The sequence below is a fragment of the Penaeus chinensis genome, chromosome 29, assembly GCF_019202785.1.
Source record: "Penaeus chinensis breed Huanghai No. 1 chromosome 29, ASM1920278v2, whole genome shotgun sequence".
Lineage (NCBI taxonomy): Eukaryota > Metazoa > Arthropoda > Malacostraca > Decapoda > Penaeidae > Penaeus > Penaeus chinensis.
The window spans coordinates 26,771,802-26,781,801 of NC_061847.1; the positions used below are offsets into that span (position 1 = coordinate 26,771,802).

The 10,000-nt window shown below is 35.6% G+C and overlaps 2 protein-coding genes across 7 annotated transcripts in view; one reads left to right on the forward strand and one right to left on the reverse strand.

Annotated features, from left to right (window-relative positions):
- LOC125040666 (F-box only protein 21-like) overlaps positions 1-800 on the reverse strand; it is a 13,091-nt gene extending 12,291 nt beyond the window's left edge. The window contains exon 1 of one of the 2 annotated variants that reach the window (XM_047635338.1): positions 685-800. Coding sequence is in view for 1 of the 2 variants with exons in the window: in XM_047635337.1 (XP_047491293.1) it covers positions 628-637 (10 nt within the window). In the remaining variant the exon portion in view is untranslated. Of the gene's footprint in view, positions 1-627 lie in introns of both variants that reach the window. The other variant, XM_047635337.1, reaches the window with a different exon arrangement.
- Positions 801-7,638: 6,838 nt separating this feature from the next.
- Positions 7,639-10,000, forward strand: part of LOC125040550 (angiomotin-like) — a 28,207-nt gene continuing 25,845 nt past the window's right edge. For 2 of the 5 annotated variants that reach the window (XM_047635144.1, XM_047635145.1), the window contains exon 1: positions 7,641-8,002. The gene's annotated coding sequence lies outside the window, so the exon portion shown is untranslated. The other 3 variants (XM_047635141.1, XM_047635142.1, XM_047635143.1) reach the window with 3 other exon arrangements.

Consider the following 10,000-nt stretch of genomic DNA (forward strand, 5'->3'; position numbering starts at 1 on the left):
TATGTATGTACTTAGGCATCTGAAAAAGGCCCTGGAGGCAAGCCCAGTTGACTGTGCACACTACCCAGAGCAGAGGCCACGTGAACCCCATAGTCTCCCTGAGAAGATGGATTAATGACTAATGCATTCACTGTAGTACTTGCCACTGCATGGTAAACATAGCCAGTGTCTTTAGAAATCTAGTTACAGTAAGATATTTAAATGCTCATCATAGGCACAGTATGAACGGACTGTTTTTTTTTTTTTTTTTTTTGCTTCCATGTGATTCGTTACACCATATGAAATAAGAATGTAATCCTTTAAAATCTAGCATGTGTTGATATCCTATACTATTATTTTATTTATTCAAGAAATACTAAACTATATCAGAACTTCAGATCAACCCAAAAATGTATATGTATGTGTACATAGTATCCCATGCTAGCACGTATTACCTCATCTAAAATGTGATAAGTGTATAATTCACAACAAATTACCTAAACATACTTCACCACAGGCTAAATACAACACCAAAACCCACATTTTAAATAAAAAACTCAAATTTTCAATAAATCTCTGCACCTGAAATTCACCCAAAACACAGCCATCAGTTTTGTCAGAAATAATGACAAGCACATTATCAAATACCTTCAGACATATGAAAAAAATCCTAAAATCCGTGAACTCTAACACAGCATTACAAACCCAGTGTCAAATAAAGTCCCAAAACAGAGGAAAATCAAACCAAAATCTTCTCTTCTGAACAAACTCAACGAGACTGCCACGGCGAAACCCAAGCCTCGTCCGTATGGTCTTTCCTCTAATCATTCACTCGTTTATAAAATCTTTCATCTTCTGTCCTGTTCAGAGCTTATATATTATCCTCATAACTGCTATATTCCTATACGTTTTTTATCACCAATCAAAGATTCTGAACAGACGTTTATTCATACAATCCAAATTTCCAACACGAAGCCCAAGTCGGGGTCTCGCCCGAACAAAAGGGTAGATGTAAACAAACAAACAAACAAGAAACAACCAAACCAGAACCAACCAGACAAGAAACAAACAAACAAGGCACAAACAGCAACCAAACAGCAAACCAGAAAAACACAAACAAACAAGAAAACCACAAACAACAAACAAACAAACAAGATACTTACAAACAAGAAACAAACAAGAAACAAACACGTTCCATCGTGCCATTGGCGAGGCTCGTGGCGGCGGGAACGTCAATTCATCAATTCATCAATTACTGCTCGTTAGTCGGTGCGTGATAAGGTCGCGAATAATTATATCGCTTTATAAGACTCAAACAATAATTGAAGAGCATTTCCATTCATGTATTCTTAAGTTATGTTTATTTAATTATCAAATATTCTTGTTCATTAACCCTGTTCAAATCTCTTGCTAAGGAGAGAATAAGGTCGTTTGGGCCTTGATACAAAAGTACTTAACGACTATAACGAAGACGTAAATATGGATATAACATACAGCTAATACAAACACCATATAAACTGATGGTGATGATGATGGTGATAATGATGATAGAAATGATTATTATTACTTGTTTGATTATTACTGTTATTATAGTCGTCTCATTATTTTCATCATCACAATCATTATCATTATTATTGTTGTTATTATTATTATCATTGTTATTGTTATTTTCATTATTGATATTGTTATCATTATTATTATTATTATTATTATTATTATTATTATTATTATTATCATTATCATTATTATTACCATTACCATTAATATTATTACCATTATTATTTTTTATTATTATTTTTATTATAACTATTATTATTGCTGTTTTGTTGTTATTATTATTATTATTATCATCATCATCATTATTACAATTATATATTGTTATTATCATTATTATCATTATCGTCATTATCATTATTATGATAGATTATTTATTTTATCATTATTACTATTATTATTGTTGTTGTTGTTATCAATATTTTCATTATCATTATTGTTTTCATTATCTTCATTATTATTCTCATTATTATTATTATCATCTTTATAATTATCATTATTTTTATTATTATTAATTATTTTTATTATTATTATTATTCGTTTGTCGTTGTTATCATTATTACTATTGTAATTAATATCATTGTTGTTATTACAATTATTATAATTATCATCATCATCACATCATCATCATCATCATCATCAACATCATCACCATTATCATCATCACCATCATTATTACCTTTCTCTTTATTATTGTTATTATTTTGATCATTATGATCACGATACTAAGTTTATTGTAACATGTTGTATTCTAATAAGTTCCATGAACAACACAAACACAACACACTCGCCCGCTTGTTTAATTTGATTAATAAATATTTAAGAGCCTAAAATGCGAGACATTCCTGATCTCAGGTATTTCTGGACAAAGGGTAAATTTACGAAAATAACGTGAACCGCAAACCAGTTGTTACTGGTTGGAGAAATGTCTGCTGGATATTCTTTACCACAAAACAATCAGTTTACCTGTTTATAGTTCTTTTATGACTATTGTAGAACTACTGCTATTTGGTTACGAACGCTATGTACAGATATTGATAAAATGCTGAAAATGACTGCAATAAAGCATTCAAGATTCAGAAATTACATTTATGTCGCGTAAATGATTTAGAAATTGAGACGAACAGGGCCGTGTACAAGGCCATAATCAATTGTTTACAGGATAGTGTACCATAAGGAGGAACTCGACGGGTACAAAATACATATAAGATGTACATTTCTTCCCAAGTAGGAACGGTTAAGACCCAAAACTCTTACCCACTTCAACCCCCCCCCCCCTCCATGCACACGGCACTCATAATCAATTATTATAAAGTACTCCAGTCATTCTCTGCCCAGGAAGTATTATCTTCGATGAGACTGAATGTCAAATGTGGCAATGTTAGTTAAGGCATTATGAAACAATTGTTTTAATTAGACGGAGCGACATTGCATCGGAAGGGCGTGCGCAGCGCCTTGCCCTACGATCTCCACATTGCAATCCTATGCATCTTCCTCCCTTAAATTGACCGTGGGGCGGGGGAGGATGCAATTTAGACCTTAAAGAATAGGCCCCCCAAACCGCGAACTTCTAAGAATACCCGAGTGTTTACCCTGGTTCTTAGAATAATACGTGATACGAAAGGTGACTTAGCATATTACGTGCTGTCTATTTTTAGTTGAAATTGCGTATCGATAAATCTCATGAAAGACAGAAAAACTGACATAAAACGCTCCAAATATAGAATGAAGAGAAAGAATCCTAGCATCAATGACTTCAGCGCACGACGGTCCCAGAAAAAGACCCATCTCCGAAATTTAGAATTTGCGGCCCCGGGTCTCCATTCCTACTCTTCCTCCTCCCCCTTATCATGAGCTACTCTTTAAGGTCGGCCTGCGGAGCAATTGCGTGCCTGATTCTATTAAAGCGGCGTTTCTTAACATGCGGGTTGCGATTCACATTTATATATAAACAACAATATATGAAAAAGACCAGCCTGATTTTGTACATGAGTACACACACGCACATAAATACATACATACATGTATATATATATATATATATATATATATATATATTTAAACATGCCTAATGTATGCGTGTGTATATATGTGTGTGTGTGTGTGTGTGTGTGTGTGTGTGTGTGTGTGTGTGTGTGTGTGTGTGTGTGTGTGTCGATCTCTCTCTCCCTCTCTCTCTCTCTCTCTCTCTCTCTCTCTCTCTCTATATATATATATATATATATATATATAGAGAGAGAGAGAGAGAGAGATACATATATACTTTTACATACATATATATGTATGTATGTATATATTTGCGTGTGTTTGTGTGTGCTATATATATATATATATATATATATATATATATATATATATACATAATACACATACACACACACACACACACACACATATATATATATATACATATATATATATATATATATATATCTGTGTGTGTGTGTGTGTGCATATATATATATACATACATATATATATATGTCTGTGTGTGTGTGTATTTATATATTCATATATTCGTCTGGATCATTAGCTTATGGTCTCGGCCATTTTCAGAAGCTTTTACACCTTTCTTTATCTCTTTATGAGACAACACCGGACGAAAGAGTGATTAACACTGTACAAGGGGTAACGAAAAATTTACGATACCATGTTAATGCATGCTATTAACTATTAGAATAGAGAAGCTGCAAGTTTCGACCTTCTCGTCTCACTTTTCCCAATATAGTGTTTTGTAAGTCAGTATTCTGTCTGCTAGAATACGTATGCGCATTTCATGTTTCCTTTTCTGATGATATGTCATATCAAAATTATAATCTATGTCACTGGATTACGCTCATGTCTGAACTAAAAAAGGGATCCTCAAGACAGAACATTTAAATTTCTTTGTTATTGATGTGGATGCTGCTGTTGTAGTTATGATGTTGTGATTGTTGCATAAATTGAACATGTTTTAGTTAAGGATTTTTGAAGTAAAGCACACAAATATCGTTGAGATCTGTTAAACCATCATGGTTCGTGATTAGCAACATGAATATATATTTAATGACACGCTTAAAGACATCATATTACGAATCTATTAGAATCCCCTTTTAACTCTCTTCTTCAGTTAATTAGTTTATTTCCATAAGACTTCCATTTATTCCTAAACGAGCAAGGTAAAATGATGAGTGTCATTCTATCATCAGTCTTTGGAGTTGTCTAACCGTTTCCATTGCATGTGCGTTATGATGATAATGAAAAACGAATTTCGAGAAATTACATTTGATCAGACATGCAATGTATAAAAAATAACTAAATCTCTATTTACGTAGTAACGATACAGGACATCAGCCAGCTCCGCAAACCTGTTGATTATTGGTAGTATTTGTAAGAGCAAAAAAAGCTGAAATACAGAAGTAATTAAGCATTAGGATATGTTTAGTACTGTCTTTGTACAAACACGGACTCTTTGACTTCTTAAAGTGCTTATCCTCCTTTAAACTTATGGTGATCCCTCCACACCCAACCTGCTGTGATTCCATCGCATTAGCCTTGGAATTCTTGCGCTTTATTCTACCAACTAATAATAAACAGATAGATAGATAGACGGTATATATTACTCTGCCATTACAAAAAGAATATGTACGTTCTTCCTGGTTACAAAGTCCGTCGATATTCAGAATCCTCAGAAAATCCTTCCGCTGAAGACCACGGCGGCCTCAGTTGGTGTGCAAATGGTCATTCAAGACCTTCGGCAGTGGTCGGAAGTCCTGAGCCTAATCTAAGGAAGTTCATAGGAAGAAGATCCATAGGCTAACGATGTCCTTTGGATGTGGGACTTGCTTGTTCTCTCCAGTAATCTGATAAGCTGAAGTGGTGGAGGAATTTTATCATATAGTCATTTTTATGTCTTCATGGAAGTATCAACAGTGAAAATTGTTCTGTTTCCAAGAACGGTTTCCGAATCCAGACCTACTTTAGCGTAATTAATCTACCACATAATAGTAATGGTACACCAAGATACCCCTTTCTAACTCATCAACCATAAGCACATAACCCTGTTGTTGATGACGGCTAAAAATAGGCTTAACAACAACGTACACTGTGACATTCATCTGCAGAGCACAACATAATTACGTGGAACCAATCATTTTGTTATTTAGAATCTCTGAAGATCAGTTGCAAGAAGTCGGGACCCACAAACGAGTTCTTGAAACCACTGATAACACACATTCCAAAATGAATCACAGAGACTGTCACATATCTCTTTGAGCAATTCACAACGTGATGAACCAAACTGCAAAGGCAGTCATTCCTAAAAGTACAGGACAATGCGTCGAACTCGGGACCAGGGTATACATGCATGCATCTGATTTAGTATACATAAACACGCAACAATATATATATATATATATCATATATATATTACATTTATGGATGTATATACATACTTGCAACAAATGTGTGTATGTGTATATACACATATAAGCCTATATGTATATGTATACACAGACTCATATATATAATGTATATGTGTATAGGCACCACAACCTGAAGTAATCTACTTATGTTCGTCTCGCCATGATTATGACCGCTCCCTCTCTCCCCTCCCCTACCACCCCCGCACTGATACACACCCAGCGTATTTTGCTCATTACGTCCCCAATAAAACTCATTCATAAAAATGTACATTGCTCTGGACGTGTCACCGAGTCGGGTAGGGGAGTTAGGAAGAAGGTATGGTGTTGAAGTTACCCTAAAATACGTGAAAATTAAAGCGAAAATTTAATCAGAGCAAATTCTAGATTATGTACACATGCTCACACACTTACTCACACACACACACACACACACACACACACACACACACACACACACACACACACACAATATATATATATATATATATATATATATATATATATATATATATATATATATAATCCATTCTAGGGGAGATATGTTCGTACACGTAAAGGTAAAACGTAAATTTGCATCATTAAGAAATATACTCGAGAGAGAGAGAGAGAGAGAGAGAGAGAGAGAGAGAGAGAGAGAGAGAGAGAGAGAGAGAGAGAGAGAGAGAGAGAGAGAGAGAGAGAGAGAGAGAGAGAGAGAGAGAACACGCAGTGATGTGTACAGACCTTTACAAGGGTAGGGTCTCAAACCAAAGAAAGGCTCTCCCCTGAATAAAGAGAAACTCACCTACCCCTGACTGCCCGGAAGAGCAGAAAGAGGCATTTTGATATATGTAAAAAAAAAATGGCGGGGGCTCAATCAACCTTTACGCAAAATACATCCAAAAGAGTCACAAATGGAGATACAGAACAGAGAGAGACCTACGAGTAATAAACACACGTAATAACAAGTAGATTAACAACAGATGAGTAGCAATAAGTGGTTCTAAACAGGCAGAGAGACGAGCAAGCAACCAGGCGGCCGAGAACGCCAGGTTAACAGATTCATGAATAAATTGCCCTGTTAGTTACGCGCTTTGCAGTGGCGTAAGTGAGTGCATTGCTCCAGCATAGTTTAATTGGAAAATCATTATCCTATTTTCCTGATCATAAGCCCAGTTGCTCGCTATTCAGAGATATGTGATCATTAGATTCATCTATAGTGATCTCGTGTTGAAACGGAGGTTTTCAGTGCCACTTTGGTTTCTCTTTTAATGTTGTGATGTTGCAAGTGCAATGAGGTATCGAGTGACACTTTTTTTTGTTAAGTAATCCGTGTTGGAATGCTGCAAATTGCACGAATTCCGTGTCATGCTGGTTACCCGCTTCACCATTTCTCTTGAATAGAAAGATTTCAGCAAAATAGTGCGTCGTTTTTATAGATAAAGGAGTAAGTGAATTAGTATATGAAGATGTACCAAAGTGGAAGAAAAAAATACAATGGCATCCATGCGTCTTAGAGATAGAATCAACAAGTTTTGTTTTCGTGGTTGTGCTTAAATATAAATAAGAAAACATATAAAACACTCTATATAGTTCCCTTCCTAACATCTGCCATACTGTATTAATGTGAATAATGCCCCCCCCCCCCCCCAAAAAAAAAAAAAAAAAAATGATAATGAGGTTGCAATGAAGAAAGAGATAAAAGAATACGTATTAAAAAAAAAAAAATACATATAACTCATAACAGTTTTCTTCCTAACTCGATGCCTGTAAAATTTAAATGTGAATAATTATGAAATAAGATAACTGCACCAAATAACCCGAATAAGTGATTTAGGGGTTATAATAAAAGTAAGCGAAACAAAAATATACATATCTATATACCTAAAGCATTATAAAAACTTTTCTTTCTGACATAACATCCACTAAGTTGTAATATTATTAAACTATATCCACTGAAAAAGCCTAAAATACCTCGGAAAATTGACTTAGAAGTTATAATAAAGAAAAAGCCAGACATTGCGCTCTCCGCGACTCACTTGTTCATCACTAATTTCTTACAAGACACAATAAGATGTTTGTGTAAGGTATTTATGGCGGATTTTTGCCCTTGTGAGAGAGAGATTCGAGTTTTCAGTGTGTGTGAAGGATAGATAAGGTGTCAACGAAGGCTGTGGATGGGAAAAGGTGACGATAAACGCGATTGAACGCCGAGAAATGACGAGTGAGAAAGAGGCGGATCTGAAGAGAACTTCCGTCGCCATCTCAGGAATTTTAAGTATTTGTCGTTAATTAAAGCGTATCTTGGGTCTGGCCAGGCTATGGGAGCAGTCAGCCTCACGCCACGCATCTCAGCTCTAGGTGGATAACTCTCTGGACGTGGAAGGGAGGGCGGAAAGGGGCGAAAGAAGGGCGAAAAGGGAGGGAGGTCGAGAGGGAAAGGGTGAAGGGGCGTCCTTTGGAATGTCTCAAGAAAGAAATTCTTAATTAAGCATAATTAGGACTAATTAACCCCTTGGCTGGTGCAGAAAGGCGGAGAAATGACCCTTAGAGATGTCCATTTCCCGGTCCGGAATGAGAGTCATCATAAAAGTATTTTCTGCTCCTTGCTATGGGAATGAACTGAAATATGTGAGTAAAAAAAAAAAAAATTAAAATAAAATTAAAATAAAAAAATAACATAATCAGAGAAGTGCATATTTCCTGTTATCTCTGTGAGCATTCTCAATAAATAAAAATGTGTAAATTTATTCCAAGGAGGTTGTATTTCTACGACATTCACTGACAAGTTGCAAATCTCTTCAGTCACTTCCGCGCGACGTACTCTATCGAAGGGATGAATCAAAAGCCTCTGATCCAGTGAAAAGACTAAAATGTTGTAGTACTGGCTATGGTATTTTATTTATTCATTTTTAATTGGAAAGAGAGGCTTGAGATTGAGAAGCTGGAAAGAACCTGTTGCTTCAGGGAATACTCTCATGTCATTGCCAAGTCTTATTTATTTACACCAGGTATGGTTTGCTTTCCTGAGGGACGGATGTGTTATATCCGGAATGCACGAAGAACGGGAAATGTTATCAAGTGTAGATCCTGGATTGCGTGACTTAATTAACTTGTTGCTGCTCGGAGTGGCGTACATACATGCCGTGTCCATTGTGATTTTGGTTTATTGTGCTTACACATTAGATGACTCTACAGGTACTTTGGCACTAAGGAGTCGGTTGCTTGCTGCCAACGTGACCTGTTTTCACTTTTCTTAGATTTTCAGTGAGATTCTTTTTATTTTCCCTGCATTGGTATTTTAGTGAAATTATGATAATCATAATGTGAATAATAATGTAACAGTATTGATATTAAATGTATTACAGAAAAAAATTAAAATTTGAAGAACGGGAAAATCATTTAGACCTGTTAATTTATTCCAGCATACCTGGACACTTGTTGAGCCATCTGTGTGTAAACAAAATTCACAAAACAAAACTACAGTAGACTGTACTTCTACCAGGTGGCAATGTGATAAATTACATACCCAAGAAGTAGTAGCTTAAGGGCAAGTAGATGTGTGCAGTTGTAGGTCAAGGGGTATTTCCAGTCTCATACTTTCAGTTCTTGGACTAGTGAAGAACAACAATGTACACGTATATGGTGATTACATATTTTTTCATGTATTTATTTGTGTATCTCCTACTGGCCATGGGTGGCATTCGTGCTTATTGACACTCAATGGCTAACAATACCATTATGTAAATTCTGTCAAGGTCGAGCTTGTAATCGATTCTGGCAATTTATTGACTTGATTTTAATTATTTCTTGATTCTGCCAACTGTTGCTAATTTTGGTTAGTAGATATCAATGAGAGCCGATTGATATAAAGATGCGATGTTTATTGACTAGTTTTACGGGACTTCCAGTCAAGCATGCTCAGTGTGGAATTCTTCCTCTGCCTTTGGCAGGAATAAGCACATGACCGATGTGGGAGTGCCTGATGTCAGGATTGCAGCCCTCTGCATTAGGCAATATAGTGTCTAATTTGGTACTGTGATTACAGTAGAGTTCAAGAATTCCACACTGTGTAGGTGCGACTG